This window comes from Pelodiscus sinensis, chromosome 6 (genome assembly GCF_052426305.1).
Source record: "Pelodiscus sinensis isolate ZL-2025 chromosome 6, ASM5242630v1, whole genome shotgun sequence".
Taxonomy (NCBI): Eukaryota; Metazoa; Chordata; order Testudines; family Trionychidae; genus Pelodiscus; species Pelodiscus sinensis.
Genome location: NC_143057.1, coordinates 37,700,808 through 37,722,630, shown reverse-complemented (window position 1 = coordinate 37,722,630; position 21,823 = coordinate 37,700,808). Strand labels below are relative to the sequence as shown.

Below are 21,823 nucleotides of genomic sequence, written 5' to 3'. Positions count from 1 at the left end.
ACTGTTTAGAGGCGGTTTTGGAACAAGTTGATACATGACACCTCAATTTGGGACTGTTTCTCAGATTTGTCACCTAAAAAGAATGGCTCAGATTTGGAAACCTCCCTCACGTCATCAGCCCTGAAGACCAATGCAAAGAATTCATTTACTTTCTCCACAATGACCTTATCGTCCTTCAGTACTCCTTTAGCATTTTGATTGTCCAGTGGCCCCACCGGTTGCTTAGCAAGCTTCTTGCTTCAGATGTACTTAAAAGTTTGCTATTATTTTTTGAGTTTTTGGCTAGCTGTTCTTCAATTTCCTTTTTGGCCTTCCTAATTATATTTTTATACTTCGTTTGACAGAGTTTAGGCACCTATTTTCCTCGCTACGATTTAAAACTTCCACTTTTTAAAGGATTCTTTTTTGTTTCTCACTACGTTTTTACTTAGCTGTTAAGCCACAGTGGTATTTTTTTGGTTCTCTTACTATGATTTTGTAATTTGGAGTATACATCAAAGTTGAACCTCTATTATGGTGTCTTTCCATGCATTTTGCAGAGATTACATTTTCGACACTGTACTTCAGTGTCAAACTGCTTTTTATATTTATATAGAATATATACTTGAATGTTTGCTGATGAGATAAGCTAGCCAAACCTTACTTACTGTTTTTGGCAATGTTGGATCAACAGTTGTTTCACTATACCCAATGGCTGCATAGAGTTTAGCTTTTTCTTCAAGTGTCATCAATTCTTCAAGACCTGCCACATTATAAAACATTTATTATGTCTGCAGTATGCATTTCCACACCCACACAAAAAAAACAATGCAGCTGTCTTTGTACAACTACAGGTTGGACCTCCTAGGTCCTGCACCCTTGGAATCTTACTGGCCCCAGATGAAGGATTTTGCTGGACCAAGGAGGTCATTTCTGGCTCCCCTGCTTCCAGCCCCACCTCTTTCCTAACCCCTCAATCGGGCTTTCTGGCTCCCCCTGCAGCCTTGCCAGCTCATGGCTCCTTTCCTCCCCCAGCAGCCCAGCTGAGCCACACTTTCAACTTTCTAGTTCTCGCCCCCTTCCCAGCGCAGCACAGCCGAGCTGCATGTTGCCCCCATCCCGCATCATAAGAACGGCTGTACTGGGTCAGACCAAAGGTCCTTCTAGCCCAGTATCCTGTCTGCCGACAGTGGCCAGCAACAGGTGCCCCAGAGAGGGTGGACTGAAGACAACGATCAAGCGATTTGTCTCCTGCCATCCCTCTCCAGCCTCTGACAAACAGAGGCCAAGGACACCATTTTATCCCCTGGCTAATAGCCTTTTATGGACCTAACCTCCATGAAATTATCTAGCACCACACTCCCAACTCCCCACCTCTAGCAAGTAGACCCAGAGACATGAAGCGCTAATCAATGTATGCTTGCAGAATCAGACTTTAAAATATATCTTGAAGCAAGTTTGTGGACTCAGAACTAGTTTCAACCTTTCCTCAGAAGGGGGAAAAAGAATAATGATAACACCTGCCTATTGTGCAGCACGCGGCATTGTGTAGACAACCTTCCTCAAGTCAAAGAAAGTACTGACGACTAAAAATGGAAAAGTTTATTATGGAGGCAGCAATTAAGGTTTCATGTTTAGATTTGAAAATCAATAGGGATGGGATAAAGCAATTGGTCTGAAAGTATTTGGCTAAAACTTGTCAGAAGAAGAATTTAGAAGCTAAACTTTCATATTGGAAATTAATCCAAAAATAGTTGGTTTAGATTTCACAACAGATTTAAAAATCTTCAGCCACTGCCTTCTTACTACAGAAAATATGTAATGGATTTTCCTTATAGTTGACCATCTGAAAGTTTTCACGGGTGTTATTAATGAATTGTTATAGATCAACAAGAACAAGTCAGTCTAATTAAAGATTGCCACACAATACCTATGCACAAGATGGGTGGAATGCAAATTAAGGTTCCACAGGCAAATACTGGCATTTCCTAATTTTAAATGCTTGACTTTGAAACCTAACACTGTTCTCTTAACACAGCCTTGTGTGTGTTCAAAATGGAAACAACACAGTCTGAAAAATCAGAATGTGTGTAATCAAACTGAAGTTGAAGTCACTGACCATCACAAGAGCCCTCCCTCTGCACTGCTACTGCATCTGAATGACTCCCAGATCAGCAATCACATTTCATACCCAAAATTGTATGTTTTATTGAAAGTTTTATTTCCTTTTCTTCAAGTAACTCCTGAGAAACCTTAGTATTGAATACTATGACAGCAAGTATTTGCCACACACTCACCCTATCAGATCAATCAGTAAATACATAATTTAACAAAAGGCTATTAGAAATGCTGATTTACCATTCCTTATAATCCTCCCATTTAGTCTCCTGCTGGATGCATTTCAGAAGATTTCGTACAGCTAACAGAGGAGACATTGCTGCACTGGCATAATCTCATGTCCTATCATGCTGCTGTACAAAGAACAACAAATGAAAGGAGGTCTTAACCAGTGTTCCATCTAAGCTACTCAACAATACCCCTTCACAGGTCATTAAACAACCCTGACCGATCAGAGGCTTAGGGCCAGCTGACTAACTAGGAGGGGCTGATTAATCACCTGTGAAGCTGTGCTGCCCCACACCTTAAAGGGAACACTGTCTTAACTTGCTTGTCTGCATCCAAAGAAGACCATTTTAAGGGTCTCTCTTTTCGAAAATTTGTGCAATTGTTTAAATGACAATTGTTTAAATGAACCCAACAAGTCTTAAAATTATTCCTTAAGCAAAGATTATGAACTATATTTAATTAGCAGGGGTTAGAAATAAAAAAATAAATGGATTCAAATTCTCAAGTTTCAAGAGGCATTTTGTGACTGCCTAATTTTTTGATTTTAACCTTACTGTCTCTCTAGAGTTTAAATAAACTAGTTCAGAGGATCACAAACAAAAGTATTTTACAACTAAAATGTATTCCACTCATCAGGGCTTCCCTTTACTTCATCTAGTCTTATGATGTTTAAGGGTTTCTACCCTCACTCCACCAAAGCAAACAGAATAGTAAATATACAGTTGAGACCCCACAAAAAACTTTCATTGAAAACAAGTCTCCTAAATTATGGTTTAAAAATACAGTAGTTCTATTTTAAATCCAAACAGATCCACTTCCTAATTTTCTATCATAAACCTAAAGATTTTTTGGCTTTGCTTCCCCATTCCCAAATCCTTTCAGGTCATCTACCAGATAATCATTTAAGTGAGTTGCAATGTAATAAAATACGTAATATGACCAGATTAATAAAGGGAATTAGTGTAAAAAAATTAAATAAGTTACTTTTCAGTAACCAATGTTTTCTGACTAAATTATCTCTCCAATGCCCCATTTTTAGTAGAGCAGGATGATGCAAACTTCAAACAATGGCCAAGAGCGGAAAGAAAAAAAGAATTATACAAAATACAATTAAAAACCTAGAGACTTCTCAATGTGCAACAACATCCTTGAGAATAACAATAGAAGAAAGTCTAACAACAAAGATTATAGGACATTTTCTAATAGCAACATTACAAAAAACTCAAGACTCTTTGGTATAGACCAGCTTTTCCATCAAGTCCAATTTATGGTGAGAGAAAATTACTACTACTAAAATAAAATAAAATAAGACATACTTGCACCCTTTATTTCTTGTTTCGTCTCATCATTTCTTTCTCCTGCCCAACCCCATATCCAACTGAACCAACCGCCAGAATTTTCATCATCTTGTTTTACGCCTGGTCTGTAAATCTTTAATCCAGCTTTAGTTACCTGTCATTTTAAAATAGCTCAGTTAAATTCTATACATGTGTTAAAGAGTAGGTAAAAAATATAAATACAGGTCATGATTCAGTGTCCCAAAGCAAAAGGAATGAATTCATGACAAAGATGACATTTATCTTTTGGTTTATATTCTTGTATAGTTTTTCAGACACAGTAGACCCAATATCAAATCATGTCTCAATTTTCATTAAGGTAACTCAGTGAAGTGAGTGATAAAGTGGAAGAAAATTAATCTCTTTCAAGTCACCAAATGCCTTTATTATAAGCTTTCCACATAAGCCAGGCATTCTTCTCTCAAACCCAACTACACAAAATATTCCATGATAATTTAATATATTTATTATACAACATACAAAATGTACATTAAAATTAAGTTATTTAGAACATAAAGTCAAGTATTACAAAGCCAGGAAAGGCCACATTTAGGTTTGTTCATACAGCCTCAGTTCTCGCTCTTTGGCCATCCAAACTATGCACTGACTAATGAAGTTAATCCTGTAAAAATAGCGTTTGATTGCATTTTTAAAGACCATATAATCACATTTCATATATACTGAGGCAAAAGAATGAACAGCATATTGGGCTGCATCAGCAGATCAAAGGACATGATTATTCCTCTCTATGTGGCAGAGGTGAGGCCACTCCTCGAGTATTACATCCAGTTTTGGACCCCCACTACAGAAAGGATATGGACAAACTGGATAGTGTCCAGTGAAAGACAATGAAAATGTTTAGGGGGTTGGAGCATGTGACTTATGAGGAAAGGCTGAAGGAACTCATCATAATTAATCTGCAGAAGAATGAGAAGGGATTTGATTGTAGTGTTCAACTACCTGAAGGAGGGGTTCCAAAGAGAATGGAGCAAGGCTATCCTCAGTGGCAGCAGATGACAGAACAATAAGCAATGGTCTCAAGTTGCAATAGGGGAGGTCTAGGTTAGATATTATGGAAAACTATTTCACTACAACGGTGGTGAAGCTCTGAAATGGGTTGCCTAGGGAGTTGGTAGAATCTCCATCCATAAAGGTTTAAGTCATGCTTGATAAAGCCTTGGCTGGAATGACTTAGTTGAGGCTGGTCCTGCTTTGAGAAGAAGAGGGTTGGGACTAGATGGCCTCCTGAGGTCTCTTCCATACCTCATCTGATATGATTCTATGAAAATTAAGGTTTGTATACACAGACAAAATTACGACAACTGGAGAACTAGCAAGTCCTAATTTACAGGTGCTTGACTTTGTAACCTAAATAATATTTTTAAATATATTTTGTACATTGTTTTGTAGTTTCTCCCCCCTGCTAAAGAATGAGCTGAGTAAATTACCAAGTGGAAAACCTTGATTTAAATAATTAAAATTAATCAACTTTTCTAAAAAGGGGGAGGATTCTCATTTGTTGGTATAACCATTAAAACATCAATTAAACAGACCCTTTGCCCTAAATTTGGCACATCTTTTTGCTGCCTAGATGATTTGATACAACTAATGACATCAGAGATCAAAGAAGTAACAGATTCCATGAATTTCTACCATCTCCATGATTTCTGCAGCTGCTAGTTTGGCTGGCTCCGGGGTCAGTTGCTCAGGTAGCTCTAAGGCCAGATGCATCTTAGACTGAGCTTTGGCTTCTGCTGCTGCCAGATAACTTCTTTCCATTTTGATCCCCATGTTGAAATGAAGGCGCTCATAACAATAGCATTTGATCAGATATGAATTTTTTTTCTATTTTGTTTCTTCATTCAACTTTTCCTATTTTTTCAAATATGCCAAATTGAATGGTACCAGAGAAAGTTGCTCATACGCAGGTTATAATATAAATTATCTATCTGTATATTAAGCACACAAATGCACTATTGTGCTACAGTATACCATCAAAAAGATAAGCTAAAGCAAAAACACATCTACAAACTAGGCTATAAAACTCTAAATTCATAGGGTCTAGAGAGTTCACATTTATGAATTTCTACTGATAAAGTTAGTTTTAGATCCAAGATCAGAAGCATCGCTGTAGCATAAGACTTATGAGATCTATCAACTCACTATGAGCTAGTTTTTGCCACCCTTATTCTCAGAGTAGTGTTTTAAGGGAGAAAAGCCAAGATTCTATGAAATCCAGTATACACTTTTCTATTTCCAATCTATTTTCTATAACAGATGTTCAAGTGCTATGTTAAATGCCAACAGTACAAACCCTTGAAAAGATAACACTAATAAAAAGTTTGCTACTTACCAAGTAAAGGTGGAAAAATCTGACCATACGTGATTACTAGTGTGTGGTCATTTTGTATTACTTATATATGTGGGATACCATCTGCCAACAGTAATCAAATATTTCAGGAACTTTGTAGTGTACATGAAATAGTGTTTTGAGTCCCAGTCATTTTTCCAGAAGGAAAAGACTAAAGTGTGTAGTTCAACTGAGAAAAAGGTATGTTATGCAATTCTTTATTATATATCCAGAGCAAGCCTTGGTGCTAAAAAAAGGTGGGGGAAATGCTCATGGTATTTCAAGAAGATTAGGGGGCCATTGAGTTCTGTCCACTCAGGATGCTTCTTGACAACAGACTCAGCCCAATTATTCACATGTACTATCAATCCAAGGCAGGAAGACAATGAGCAACTAAGCCAACTTTACAATTAAAAGGCAGAAATAAAATAATTTATCTGCCTAAGATCTCCTCAAAATCGCTTTTCATATATTGTTTATTTTCAACGAGCTTAATAGCCATTTTACCTCAACTTCTGCCTGTTGTCTTGCTAGAGTGATGTTAAATATATCCAGGGTCTTTTCAAATTCCTAAAAAGTGAAAAAAATAGAATATTAACTGCTCAGCTTACCATACTCTCCCATAAGCTCCATTATAAATTTCTTCTGGAAACCAGATACTAGGCTAAATTGTCTACTGCTCTGATTCAGCATGGCAGCTATTTAATAAAACTCTAATAATTATACTCTTATATTTCCTTATATAGTATATAGATCTTTCAACATAATCCAAGTATTTTGCTTTTGAAGACAAGATTCAGAGGAATGCAACCACCAGTTTTCCTCACTCTATTAACTTGACTTTCTGCAACCCTAACTCAACATAATTAGTACTGGGAATGTGAAAGTGTAACCATGTACACAGTTAATCGATGAGCTTGGGCTCATCAGTTAACCTTCACAATTAAATGGATGCTCCAGGTATGCATGTACTGGCTCCCAGAGAGCAGTGTGACCCCTTGCGCTACTGTCTCTGATACAGAGACAGCAGCACAATGGGGCAGGTGGGAACCAGTATGGGCGGAGAGCTGGCTTACATCACATCTCTGTGCAAATAAACTTCCAAGCTGCCATCTTCTCGCCCCCACACACATAAGCTGTTGCCTCTGATGGGCACCACCTGCTCCCAAGTGTAACTGTTGAAAAATTACTAAATTAAATGGATTTTAACATTCCTAATTAGCAGGACTCGACAAACTGCTGTTTCTACTCGCCAGTAGCGAGTAGATTTCAGCCGGTCGCTCCGTGCGCCCCATTCACCGGCACTGTGCACATGCGGAGCTGGCGAGTAAGCTCTCGCCGCAGTTTGTTGAGCCCTGCTAATTAGTACCACTCTGCTACTTACAAAGCATATAACTAGTTAAAATGAATAAGTTTGTAATCTAAGGTCTTTAATAAATTTTACTGGATTTTACTACTGAATTTCTGACTATGTTTGACCTTTTAGGTCTAAAAAAATTAACAAGACACTTAAATTTTGGGGCTCAATATCAAAAGGGAAAATTGCTAACCTCCAACAATTTTACAATCTCTTCACTGGGTTTCTTTGATGTTATCTTCATTTTATACATTTCTTTGTAGTTCTTCACTTGTTTCCTATGGTGTCGAATGTGTTCCCATGACCACATATTAAGTTTGGGTCGAACATTCACTTCAAGAATACCATTAATAATGTATTTCCACCTGATGTAAAACCAAAGTCAAGTGTTTGTTATACATCAATAAAAGATAAAAGTACTCATTTCCCTATTCCACACTGACTTATCTCCAAAAAGATAGAACCAAGTTTTGCAACGGTGTAACACCTCGTCAAAAATCAGTCCTCTGGTCCAACAAAAGGGTATCACTTAAAAGTTTCAGTTTACTACTTTATCTTCATCTCCCTACAAAAGATCTAACTATTTATTGTGAACAATAGCATTCTTCAACTAGTGACCTTCAATGCAGTATTGGAGTTTCATCCACAAATCACAGCATAAAAACTAGGATGCTATCAGAGTCAAACAGAAATATGCTGTCCACGACACTAGCTACAAGCTTTGAGCAAGTATGCTGTATTTAGCTCTCAGTTTCTCAACTATTCACTTTTTTTTAAAACTATAAACTACTAAAAATTAGAGTATAATTACGGAAACCCTTAAACTCATACTCAGAAGACACTGAGGGAGGATCTACACAGGGTAGTATTCTTAGAATGACAGCTGTAGTAAAACCCGCTTTAACCATATCCTAGCTATTTAAAAGTGAGTTTTGTCTCCTGGGGCTTACTGTTATCCTTGACATTTAGGAAGAAAAGCAGTTGCATTAATTCATTTTGGTTTGTGGATATGTATATTCCTATTATATCATCACATATCCATTAAGATCAGTTCTTCCCTTGTAAGCTCCAAGTATACAGAAATGGTCAAGAATCAATGTATCATCAGTTTCGTGGAAGCTGTGATGGCAACAAGAAAAATTTGTAGCATGGTGCCCTGTTAAAATCACAATACACTCCAAGATGCCACAAGTTTACTTTGGATGTGCAATGAGGAGATCTACCAAATATATAAAGTAAAATCCAGATAAGCAAAAATTTCTGCAAAGAATTTATGCAACACACTCTTCTTTAAAGAGGAAAACAATGATCAGAAAATGATTTCAAGTAAGCAACTTATAAAAAAAACAAATAAGATTTAAAAGCTTTTAAAGAGATATTACCATATCTTGGCATTATTGTGCAGAAGAACATCAGGTCTGTGTTTCCTATATGGCAGATTTCGGGTCATCATATCAATAGACTCAAGGAGCTCCATTACACTGAAGTACTATGCAAAACATACCAAAATGGTCTGATTAGCAGAAAGATAGTAATACTATACAAACTCAAATGTATCCAAAGTAATACTATTTAAAGTCAAGCACAGTAAGGTTCAAAGAGGTTTAATTTAGTAGGTTCCTTTTAATAGAACCTCTCTTTCAGAAAGTTTTTGTGCTATTTATTAATTCTGTAAATCTCAGGAAAAGACATTCCAAACTAATAAATCCACTCATATTTTTAACTGAATCAGCTGAATTTTACCAACAAAATGTTACCTGGGGTTTATTGAATTCAATGGCTATATCCTGTAAATTTACATCCAAGTCCATTTTTGGTGAAGAAAAGTCAAAATCAGATCGAGGATTCATACGGAGTTTGGCTTTAGCAGAAATTGGACGGAATACTAGAAAATAGAATTTTAGAAAAAAGTGTGAATTAAAAGAAACTGAAATGTGAAAATAAGTAAGCTATTTGATGCAGTCTAATATTTACACAGGATAGATTCCACTGTAAAAGTTAGAACATGCCATCCAATTGAAATATCCCAATTTCAGAACACTAAGATTGTTATAAGACATCTTAAGTTCACTCAATTAGAACTGAGCCAAATCCCAAACCAATGGATATTTGTAAAGAAATTCCCTTTCAAAATTATCTTCAATAGAATTATAAATCAGGAATTTCAAGAAGTAATCTCAATCTGCAGTAAAACCTAAATTTGATTTGCCTCCTTTGATGTTGAGTTCTCTATTGCATTAGGGAAATCATTCAAACAAAATACGTATTTCACAATACCAATTATTACTATGTGACAAGTAAGGATGTTAAGGACTTGTCAACTATCCAATAAGCAAATGCTTATCAGATAGTCAGTAGACCAGTCAATTTCCTCCCCCTTGCTGCCTCAATCAGATAGGGGCAGAATAGGGAGGGGAAAAAAGGGGGTACTTCCAAGCAGCAGCGCTGCGCAGATCCCAGGGTCAGCTGGGACTCCCCAACTGATCCCAGGCTCTCGTGCATTTCAAATCGGAAGCGCAGCATCAAGCCCGTGGTCAGCGCAGCATCAAGCCCGGGCTCCATGCTACCCTTCCGCTTTGAGATGCATGAGAGCCCCCACTGGGAAATCTTGTACATTTCAAAGCTGGCATGCCGCGTGTAGCCCAGAGTCAGTGGGAATTTCCGCTGACCCCGGGCTGCACACGGAGTTCCGCGTTCCTCCTTTGAAAAGTATAAGAGCCCCAGCGGGGACTCTTGTACATTTCAAAGAAGGAATGTGGAAGTACCTATCGACTAGTCAATGTTAATTCCATAGTCTACTTGACTAGTAAAATAACCGATAGTTAACATCCCTAGTGACAAGTACTAGTCTCTAGAATTTTACTAGTATTCTCAAGTAACATCAGTGTATTATAGAGAAAAGGCTATTCATTGCTTCAGGTGCAGATATTAATTTCACTTATTGTTCAATTCAGCAAACTGAAAGTGTCAGAAAATTGATTAAGAGAAAATGAAATATTGACAACTGATTAAAACAAATTTTGGTAAATTCTTTCATTTTCTGTCAGCTCTACTTAAAGGATGAACATTCATCACTTACTGACACATCAAGTTTCAAATCTAAGTCTAAATAAACATCAACATCACATTTGCACAATATGATCCATGGAAATACTAGAGAAGAACAGTGGAAAAATTAATAGATATCTAAATATTCAGGGCAGGTTTCTATTCATCATTTGACTCCTGATTCTGCAAGCTGCATCTGTATAGGTAGAACAAAGCATCTTTGTGAATACATATGTATACATGGGGCCTTAGTGAAGGTTCCAGGATAATTCCATTAAAAATGTGAATGCCAACATCCATCTGTTATATATAGCACCTATTCATTTAATAATCTTGTCATTTGCCAGTGACCTGCAAATCTTTTCACAATTATAACTTGTTGCCTAGTCATCTCTTAAACTGGCAGTTGGGAGCATCCAAACATATTTTGCAGTGAGATTTGTAGGTTACTTTTAAAACATACTTGGAGTCAAACTTTTTAAACCTTCCTATAAACAATCTTACACATTGATTACTTGTAGCTAAAACTGACAATTTATACAGGTTGAAATCCTTAACCAGGATTCTCTGGTACAGCAACATCCATGGTCCAGCACAGATGTTGCAGGATGAGAGTCTCGGTGGAGAGCCAATGGCAAGGATCCCTGTGGGGCCATTAAGGCAGCAAGCAGCTCATAGTGAGCTGACCAGCACGAGGCAGTAGGACTGCCCAGCAGAGTTGGGAAACACGCCCGTGGCTGCCTGGCGCATAGGCAGACAGCTGCTCAGCAGGACCCAGAGCCAGTGCAGAGATGGCTGCCCAGAGAGTTAGCAAAGCAGTGGGGCCAGCAGAAGGTGAGGAGCCAGCCAGGAGGGCAGCGGGCTGGAAGCAGGGATTCCAAAAATGATCTCCCCTGGTCTGGCAAAATCCCTCACCTGGGACCAGTCAGGCCCTGAGGGTGCCAGACCAGGGAGGTCCAACCTGTACCTTTATTTACACTGAAGATCAGACAAAAATCCATTGACAGGAAATAAATTAAGACAGCATACATTACATATGCCACATAAAGAGACACATGAAGGCCTGCAGCAGTTAAATTTAAACTCCCTGTGCTTGCTAGCTGAGAGCCAAGTATGGGATAAACAACACTACCTCAGTTCTCAGCCCCGTGGGACATTTAGTGTGGCACTGGGCCAGCATACACACACCCGGTAAACAACTGTAGTATAACTAGTGTAGGGAAGTCCCAGGTCCCTGGTGAGACTCACCAGGGACCTAGACTTCAAAGGGTGCCCTGGATCCCCCCCAGCTGGAGCCACATCCACTGTAGCCTGGTACAAGGTGACCAGAACGGGACTCCCTGCAGACTGAAGGGGCATAAGCATTTCCAAATGCCTGTTTGCTCTCTCATGCATTGCTCTGCTTGTACTTATTGGCATATTACTTCGCAGTAGTTGTGTAACCATCTGGAGGTATTAAGCCTGTAATAGTAGTCACGTAGTGAGATTAATAACAGCAGCTATTACTAATCAATTCTGTCTTGAAGTTAATCCATAATCCTGTTGGGCCCTGGCCCGGTGAGTTGACAAGACACACAGTCTAAAACCACAGAAAGCTATTGTTTGTGGCCATTTCTGCTACAGCTGATTCTGGAGATCTCTTCTGTAGACCTTCACGCTCTAGATCGAACCAAGGAAGAGGCATTTGAGCAATTGATTTGCACAGCTCCCACAAAAGGATGTGAAGTAAAAAGATCAGAATCAATACACACATCCAGTTCTGCCCTTTGTTATGTCCCTGTGTCATCTTGATGATGGAGTCTTCAGAATACTATGATTCCTGTACAAGATCAGTATCTCTGGAAACTAGTGTCAAAGTGGGATACCCCATCACAATCAGGTGCTTCTTAGCGCCACCTCCAGGTAACGATCCTCTACTTTGTTCTGATGCAACAGGATTCAAAGAAGTTCTTGTTTGTGGACTGGCTCTGCTCAAAGAGGAAATTATCCACTAATCCCTCAGATTTCTGATCTGAAGTTTTCGATCTTTTCAAATTTTCTTAGAAAATAGATCCAATTAAGATTTTGGTACTGACAACACATTATAACATTACTTATGCCTCTTTTACAGGACAAAGCAGCATTTTTCACCCTTTGTCTTTGGGTGGAATGGAGGTTGGGATTTGACAAAGACTCTTAACAGTATTGGCAATTGTTTTTATAAGGGATAGTGCCACCACCATGGGGTCAAACTCCTCTGCAACCTCCTCTGTCAGAATTCTCACATTCTGGGTAACCCTGCAAAGAAGGTCCTGGGGAGCCCTGGAATCCTTAGCAGGGAGGGAGATAGCTGTGCCTGTTATCACTGCATCTGGGGAAGACAGCAATGATTACCACAGTGGGAGAAGGGGGAGACATAGGCAGCATCCTGGACTGCCACCACCATTGCCAGGTCCTAGGCTGATGTCATTCTACCTGCCAGAGATGGCCAGGGTCTAGCACGAGTCTGCCTGTGCCTAGGCTTGGCACTGCATTCCTGGAAACCAATGTGGCTGACAGGATTCTGCATAGCACTGACATGCAATGGCTCTTCTGGACTCTGGGGGGCCCTGAACCTGACTGTATGCCCATGGGATATAGAAGAGCCTTTGCATGGGCCCTTGCCACTGGGGCAGCTATGGAGCCTGAGGAACACAACTCTGCCTCCCCGTGGGAGGAGTACTCGGAGGCAGACCAGGCAACATGGAGCTCTGGCTCAACATCATTGGCTTCCTCTGATGTCGGATGTGTGGTGCTACCATCAGTAGTGCTAGGGAAGAGTGGCGTACAGGAGCAGACCAAGAACTCAGTAATAGTGGGTCTGTGGCCCATGCCAGCATTGGTACCGCTGAAGTCGATGCCACAATCAGTGCTGGGGCTCGTAATGCAATGTTTGAGGAATGCAGTGCAAGGGCTCTGAAGGACAAGCCTGGGGACTGGATCAATTTTTATCAGTCCCTTAAATACTTCCTGCATAGAAGGGATGTCTAGGTCTTCGGCTCCATGTCCTCAGGCCTGGGAGAGTCTACCCACATTGGATTCAACAGCTCCCTACGGATAGCCACAGTCAATGGCTGTGTAGCATGTGCAGCAGACTTAGTGTCCTGACTGAGGAACCACTCCGCTGGGATACAGAGTCAGAGAGCAGTCCCCTTCCACTCTTCTTATTTGGCACCGGTGACTGGGAACAGTGCTACACACTCCCACTAGGCCTCAGTGCCAGAGATCGTCGGTATAGAGGGGGTCCGGCATCTATGCCAATGAGCTGCACACAAAAGCTGCCAGGCCACCTCCGATGTCGGCTACAGACTAAGCGCTGCCTCCAAGAGGAAGCATTTCAGCCAAGAATCCTTCTCCTTTGTTCAGGGCTTGAAGCTTCTTCAGCTTTTGCACTTGTCCAATTGGTGATCCTATCCAAAACACTTAAGACAGGGTCACAACACGTGGCATCTGCTGCAAGCACTTGTCACAGGGCTTACGCCCTGAGTCTGAGACGTGCCCCATCCAAAGAAACGGAGATAGGGGAAGATGCCCAACAAGTATATATAAGGAAATAAAAAGAAATGACCTCTAGGAAAAGCACTTGCAGAACACAAGAACCAAGACACTCCAACAACAGGCACAGGCAGTAAGAAAAAAACCTCAGTGGACAGTGGGTCAGCAGGGGTATATATACGCAACTCCATAAAGGAGCCAGTCCAGGCGGATCCACAGGCAACCCAACTGATACCGCTAAGGGAAAAACCTTCCGACAATCATTCATACAGCGCACATGCACCTAAATGGAATGTATATGAGCAATCCCTCAAAGAATCACCCATGGTTGCAGATCTCACAGACTAGTCCTGGATAACCGTAAAAGGACAATGTGTAGGAACAACTGAATAAGCTATGAACTGGAAATTGAGGAGGAGGGAAAAGCCGGGGACCAAAAGAGGAACAAATCAATGAAGTTTTTAACCCTGATGACCTTATAAACAGTTAACATAACTGCAAAATTTTGAACACTAAAATAGCCAAAAGTATTGCTAACATTTAGAAGTTACAAAAATTGACGAGTCACAACATTTGCAGGTTCCAAAGTAGACCACCTCCTCTTTCATTACATTTTTCATTCTGCAAACCTACCATCACCATACCTCTCAGCAAGACAATGTATGAAAAAGATTCAACCCCTGTATTTTGTGCAAAAGGCTAACTGTGGGATTTGTTCCTTTACAGTAAGTGACTTTCTAGAAGTTTCATGAGTTTTTCCTTCTGACATGCATAATTACCCAACAATGAAAGAGAAGGATCACCAAAATTTAAGTTTTACTGGAGGCAAGTTTGGAACTAAAATTAATGATGCTCCTCAAAATAAAGTAAAAAAAAAAAAAGTGTGAAGAGACAATTAAGAGAACAATGTATTTTTACAGAGTGACACTTATGGGTGGCTGCTACTGTATCTTTTTCTGAAAAAAATATCCTCAACATAATTTAGTTAACACTGAAACTATTGGTCCAGCATCATACAGAGCTGTATTTTCTTCACTTTAGTAGTAGTGTTTTTGTTACAGGCAGTCCCCGAGTTACGCGGATCCGACTTATGTCGGATCCGCAGTTACGAACAGGGCTTTTCTCACCCCGGAGGACGGGAGCGGCGGGATGCCCAGATGCACCGCAGTCCGCCGTCCCCGTCCTCCGGGGCAAGAAAAGCTGCTCCCGGTCTCCCTGGTCTGCAGGGAGACGGGAAGCAAAGCCTTGGAGCACGCCCGCAGCAGGACAGCCTGGGCGCGCTTGAGCTGTCCCCCTGCGGGCGTGCTCCGCGGCTTTGCTCCCCGTCTCCTGACCAGCAGACCAGGGAAACGGGGAGCAAAGCCTCGGAGCACGCCCGCAGCGGGACAGCCCAAGCGCGCCCGGGCTGTCCCGCTGTGGGCGTGCTCCAAGGCTTTGCTCCCCGTCTCCCTGCAGACCAGGAAGACGGGGAGCAAAGCCACGGAGCACGCCCGCAGGGGGACAGCCCAAGCGCGCCTGGGCTGTCCCGCTGCAGGCGTGCTCCAAGGCTTTGCTCCCCGTCTCCCTGCAGACCAGCAACCCAGCAGCACCCCAGCTGCTCTGCCCCAGGCGTCCCCAAGTCAGCCGCTGCTGAAACTGACCAGCGGCTGACTACAGGAAGCCCGAGGCAGAGTTGCTCTGCCCCAGGCTTCCTGGAATCAGCCGCTGATCAGTTTCAGCAGCAGCTGACTTGGGGACGCCTGGGTTTCTTAAGCTGAATCTGTATGTAAGTCAGAACTGGCGTCCAGATTCAGCCGCGGTTGAAACTCATCAGTTTCAGCAGCAGCTGACGCCAGTTCCGACTTACATACAGATTCAACTTAAGAACAAACCTATAGTCCCTATCTTGTACGTAACCCGGGGACTGCCTGTATTTTAAAATCCAGATAATCCGTTATATGAACAAGGGATGGTGACATTAAATATATAGTTTATAATTGCTATCTATTTTAGTTCTTGAGCAAAAACAATTTTGTAGACACTTATATGCTGTAATCACCGTGGCAAGAGAGGTGTGCGCTATGTTCTTTAGTTTTATTTAAGATCTTATACTTTTAAAATAAAAGTGAAATAATCTGTTAAGTACTCAAAGTACAGAAAGTGAGGAAAACACTTACCAAAATCATAACCTTCTGGCATCACATTACGGCAGGCAACTCCATGCTTTAAATTATTCTGTTTATAAAAAATTAAAATTCAGTTTGAGGGCTTCATTTTCACTTAACATTTTTATATAAAAAGGATATAATAAAACACTCTTAGAATAATACCTCTGAAAACAAAATATATTTTAAAACAAGTCCGTCTTCCTGCACCTTACATCTATAAAGCCCTTTTATTAAAGACATAAGGTTTTAACCACCCTGTAATGAGTGAAAAACAATCAGCCTATCATACAGAATGCACAGGTAATTTTAAGTAGCTTGGGATAGATTGAGAAGAATAAGTTATACCACAAAATATTTGTACATTCTAATTAATGTAACATTCAACATCTTCCAGTAGAATAGTTACGAACATACACCTTGATCCTGCAAATGGCAAAACTGACTCTGGCTTCAATCAATCAGAACTGGATCCTAATGAACAGGAATGACACTGAATATTACATAAATGAAACATGGAAAGGCCGAATACACTTTCTCATACTTACTAAAGATTCATCGTAACCTCCATGGTAGAACATCTTAGACTTCACATTCCAGTAAGCAAAAAGGTTATCCAGACGTACAAGCTGAAAATAAAATAGAACACTTATGAAGTTGAATACACTGTGATCTCTTTCAGTGCTTTCCATTATTTTTAGGTTTCTAATGGATATTAAAATCACCAAATGCATTCTCCCCCCAGCAGTTTTGATTATATACAGATAGATACCTTTTACCTAGCAAAACCTTAAACCAACAGAAGCTGGCTTCTATTTTGACAATGTTTTGTTATAATTAGGGATGTTAAACATCAGTTAATTGAACTGTCAAGTAACCTTATAAAAACTGTATCAGTTAGTAGACTATTCTATAGCCCCCAGAGGCGGGGCCAGCAGCCACTGTTTCAGAGGCAGCAGCACAGGATGCCATGCAGGAGCTGGTCCATGAGGGGAGTCAGTTTAAAAACCAGCTCCTCTCTGTCACCTTATGCTGCTGCTTCTGAGAAAGAGGCAGCATTGCAGGATATCAGCAGTCCCTGTCTAGCAGGGTCTGAGCTCCCGGACTCAGCACAAGGCAGAACTAAGCCGGGCTGCCTACCCGCCCAGCTCTGAAATGCAGAGCCGAAACGGGGGTAGATCCCGGACCCAGTCCCGAGCTGGGTTGCCAGCCTGCTCTGTTCCTAATACGCTTCAAATGCAGAGCAGGCATAGGTCCCAGACACATTGTAAGCCAGGACTGAGCCAGGCTACTTGCCAGTCTGCTAAAAAAATGTACTGGCAGAAAGAGGGGGAGAGGAAAATGAGTATAATCTATAGCATTAACCTATAAGCTTTTGCTTATTGGCTAATCAGTTAATCAACTACAGGCAGTCCCCAGGTTACGTACAAGATAGGGACTGTAGGTTTGTTCTTAAGTTGAATTTGTATGTAAGTCGGAACTGGTACATATTGTACCCCAGGTGTCCCCGATTCAGCCGCTGCTGAAACTGACCAGCGGCTGACTACAGGGAGCCCGAGGCAGAGCTGCTTTGCCCCTGGCTTCCTGGAATCAGCCGCTGATCAGTTTCAGCAGCAGCTGACTTGGGGACACCTGGGGGTAGAGCAGCTGGGGTGCTTCCAGGTTCGTCCCCGCAGCGCCGAGGTGTGGCGCTGCGGGGACCAACCCAGCAGCGCCCCAGCTGCTCTGTCCCAGGCATCCAGATTCAGCTGCTGTTGAAACTGACCAGCAGCGGCTGAATCAGACATGCCTGGGGCAGAGCAGCTGGGGTGCTGCTGGGTTGGTCTGGTAGCACCGACCCTTGGCGCGGCGGGACCAACCCAGCAGCACCCCAGCTGCTCTACCCCAAATGTCCCCAAGTCAGCTGCTGCTGAAACTGATCAGCAGCTGATTCCAGGAAGCCCGGGGCAGAGGAGCTCTGCCTCGGGCTTCCTGTAGTCAGCCGCTGGTCAGTTTCAGCAGTGGCTGACTTGGGGGCGCCTGGGGCAGAGCAGCTGGTGTGCTGCTGGGTTGGTCCCGCAGCGCTGCTCCTCGGCGCTGTGGGACCAACCCGGCAGCCCCCCAGCTGCTCTACCCCAGGCGTCAGTGAGAGAAGCCTGGTCTGCTGGGGCGGGGGGGCGCACTAGTTGCACCCCCCCCCCCAGCAGACCAGGGAGACGCGGAGCTGCTTTTCTCGCGGCAGAGGACACAGGCGGCAGGACCGCAGCGCGTCTCAGCGGTCCCGCCGCCCGCGTCCTCCGCGGCGAGAAAAGCCGCTCGATGTCTCCCTGGTCTGCTGGGGGGGGGGTGCTAGCTCCGCGTCTCCCTGGTCTGCTGGGGGGGGTGCCCCCCACGCCGCCTCTGGCGGCGACAATGGGGGAGGCACCCCGCACTAGCTGCGTCCCCCCCCTTCGTAAATTGGGGTCCGACTTAAGTTGGATCGATGTAACCCGGGGACTGCCTGTATACTATTACATCCCTAGTTATAATGATAGCAGCCATCAGTGTTCCCTATAACATCTTCTATTCTTGGGCAGGATGAATTTTCTTTTGGGCGGGTCGAAATTTTTTATATGCAAAACTAATATTGAGGTAGGGTGTGGATGTGCACCGCCAATACAAACAAAAAACCACCTACATTTTAGATAGAGAAGATCTGGAAGAGACCTGGAGAGGTCATCGAGTTCAATCCCCTGCCCTCATGGCAGGACCCAGTACCATTTAGACCACTGGTCCCCAACATGGTGCCTGTGGGCACCATGGCGCCCGCCGGGGCATTTATGTGCACTCGCCAAGTGACGAGGGCTGGCCCAAGCCATTCTTGCGCCCAGGGCGCGCGGCACATGCACGGCCCCCACCCTAGCAGCCTCAAAAGGTTGGGGACCACTGATCTAGACCATCCCTAATAGGTGTCTATCTAACCTGCTCTTAAACATCTCCAGAGAAAGAGATTCCACAACCTCCCTAGGCAATTTATTCCATTTTTTATCCACCCTGACACTTAAGGAAGTTTTTTCTAATGTCCAACCTAAACCTCCCTTGCTGCATTGAAGCTCATTGCTTCTTGTCCTATCCTTAGAGTCCAAGGAGAACAATTTTTCCCTCCCTCCTCCTTGTGACACCCTTTTAGACACTAGTAACCGCTATCATGTCCCCCCTCAAACTTCTCCTTTCCAAACTAAACAAGCCCAATTCCTTCACCCTTCCCTCATAGTTCATGTTCTCTAGACCTTTAAACATTCTTGTTGCTCTCCTATGGACCTTCTCCAATTTCTCCACACCTTTCTAGTGTGGTGCCCAGAACTAGACACAATATTCCAACTGAGGCCTAATCAGCGCAGAGTAGAGTGGAATGACTTCTTGTGTCTTGCTCACAAAACTCCTGTTAATGCATCCCAGAATCATGTTTGCTTTTTTTGCAACAGTATCACGCTATTGACTCATACTTAGCTTGTGGTTCATTATGACCCCTAGATCCGTTTCTGCAGTATTCCTTCCTAGACAGTCGCTTTCCATTCTTTGTGTGAGAAATTGATTGTTCATTCCTAAGTGGAGTACTTTGCATTTGTCCTTATTAAACTTCATCCAATTTACCTCAGACCATTTCTCCAAATCATTTTGAAGTATGACCCTATCGTCCAAAGCAGTTGCAACCCCTTCGAGCTTGGTATCCTCTGCAAACTTAATAAGCGTACTCTCAATGCCAATATCTAAATCGTTTATGAAGATATTGAACAGAACTGGTCCCAAAACAGATCCCTGTGGAACCCCACTTGTTATGCCCTTCCAGCAGGATTGTGAACCGTCAATTAACTACTCTTTGAGAACGGTTATCCAGCCAGTTATGCATCCACCTTACAGTAGCTCCATCTAAGTTATATTTGCCTATTTTATTGATAAGAAGATCATGCAAGACTGTATCAAATGCTTTACGAAAGTCTAGGTATACCACGTCCACTGCTTCTCCCTTATTCACAAGAAAGCTATCAGATTGGTTTGACATGACTTGTTCTTTACAAATCCATGCTGGCTGTTGCCTACCACCTTATTTTCTTCCAGATAGTTGCAGATTAATTCCTTAATTACTTGCTCTATTCTCTTTCCTAGCACAGAAGTTAAACTTACTGGTCTTTAATTTCCTTGGTTGTTCTTATTTCCCTTTTTATGCCCTTTTCCAGTCTTCCAGAATCTCTCCCATCTTCCATGATTTTTCAAAGATGATAGCTAACGGCTCAGATACCTCCTCTAACAGCTCCTTGAGTATTCTAGGATGCAATTCATCAGGCCCTGGTGACTTGCAGACATCTAACCTAAGTAATTTTTAACTTTTTTTGTTTGTTTTATCTTCTACACCTACCCCATTCCCACTAGCATTCACTATGTTAGGCATTCCTTCATCATCGGACTTCTTGGCGAAGACCTAAACAAAGAAGTCATTCAGCATCTCTGCCATTTCCAAGTTTCCTGTTATTGTTTCTCCCTCTTCACTAAGCAGTGGGCCTATCCTGTCCTTATACTTATTCTTGCTTCTAATATATTTATAGAATGTCTTCTTGTTTATAGAATTCTCTTTATATCTCTAGCTAGTTTGAGCTTGTTTTGTCCCTTTGCTTTTCTAATTTTGTCCCTGCATACCTGTACTGTTTGCTTACATTCTTCCTTTGTAATCTGTCCTGGTTTCCACTTTTTATATGACTCCTTTTTTATTTTTAGATCATGTAGAATAGTGATAGAAATGTAGCCGTGTTAGTCTGGGGTAGTTGAAGCAAAATGCAGGACAATGTAGAATAGTTTGCTTTTGGGCCCTTAATGTCCCTTTGAAAAACTGCCAACTCTCCAGTTGTTTTCCCTCTTAGTCTTGCTTCTCATGGGACCTTACCCACCAGCTCTCGGAGTTTATTAAAATATGCCTTCCTGAAATCCACTGTCATTATTTTGCTGTTCTTCCTCCCTTCTACCATTCCTTAGAATCATGAACTCTATGATTTCATGATCACTTTCATCCAAGCTGCTTTTCACTTTCAAATTCTCAACCAGTTCCCCCCTATTCGTTAAAATCAAATCTAGAACAGCTTCCCCCAGTAGCACACTCAACCTTCTGAAATAAAAAACTGTCTCCAGTGTAGTCCAGGAACTTATTGGATAATCTGTGCCCCGCTGTGTTAGTTTCCCAACATATGTCTGGATAACTGAAGCACCCCATCACCACGAAATTCTGTACATTGGATGATTTTGTTAGTTGTTTAAAAAAAATGCCTCATCCACCTCTTCTACCTGTGTAGATGGTCTGTAGCAGAATCCTAACATGACATCACCCTTGTTTCTTACCCCTTTTAACCTAACCCAGAGACTCTCAACAAGTCTTTCTCCTATGTCCATCTCCACCTGAGTCCAAGTGTATACATTTTTAATATATAAGGCAATACCTCCTCCCTGCTTTCCCCATCTATCTTTCCTGAGTAATCTGTATCCTTCTACAGCAATATTCCAATCATGTGTGTTAGACGATAGATAAGATAGATGCCCCAGAACAAATTAACACATGGTTTCAGGGTTTGTAGACAGATACATGTTTCAAAGAACTGGCAAATAAGGTTTCATCCTACAAAACAACTAGCATCACACCTAGTACTTGGTACTTCTGACTCATAAGAGCCAGAACTCTACCACATAGCAAAGATCTAGCCTTAATGCCATACAACATACTATGTATTAATTAGTAACAAAGGAT

The 21,823-nt window shown here is 41.9% G+C and overlaps 1 protein-coding gene across 5 annotated transcripts in view; it reads right to left on the bottom strand.

Moving 5' to 3' along the window:
* Window positions 1–21,823, bottom strand: part of VPS13A (vacuolar protein sorting 13 homolog A) — a 291,281-nt gene that overhangs the window by 230,216 nt on the left and 39,242 nt on the right. For 4 of the 5 annotated variants that reach the window (XR_012904696.2, XR_012904698.2, XM_006122479.5 and 1 more), the window contains exons 9-16: window positions 16,623–16,703; window positions 16,087–16,144; window positions 9,127–9,254; window positions 8,752–8,858; window positions 7,563–7,734; window positions 6,520–6,582; window positions 3,642–3,777; window positions 648–742 (exon numbers count right to left, since the gene is read on the bottom strand). Coding sequence is in view for 3 of the 5 variants with exons in the window: in XM_006122479.5 (XP_006122541.3) it covers window positions 648–742; window positions 3,642–3,777; window positions 6,520–6,582; window positions 7,563–7,734; window positions 8,752–8,858; window positions 9,127–9,254; window positions 16,087–16,144; window positions 16,623–16,703 (840 nt within the window). In the remaining 2 variants the exon portion in view is untranslated. Of the gene's footprint in view, window positions 1–647; window positions 743–2,337; window positions 2,391–3,641; window positions 3,778–6,519; window positions 6,583–7,562; window positions 7,735–8,751; window positions 8,859–9,126; window positions 9,255–16,086; window positions 16,145–16,622; window positions 16,704–21,823 lie in introns of those variants that run through there. The other variant, XM_075931737.2, reaches the window with a different exon arrangement.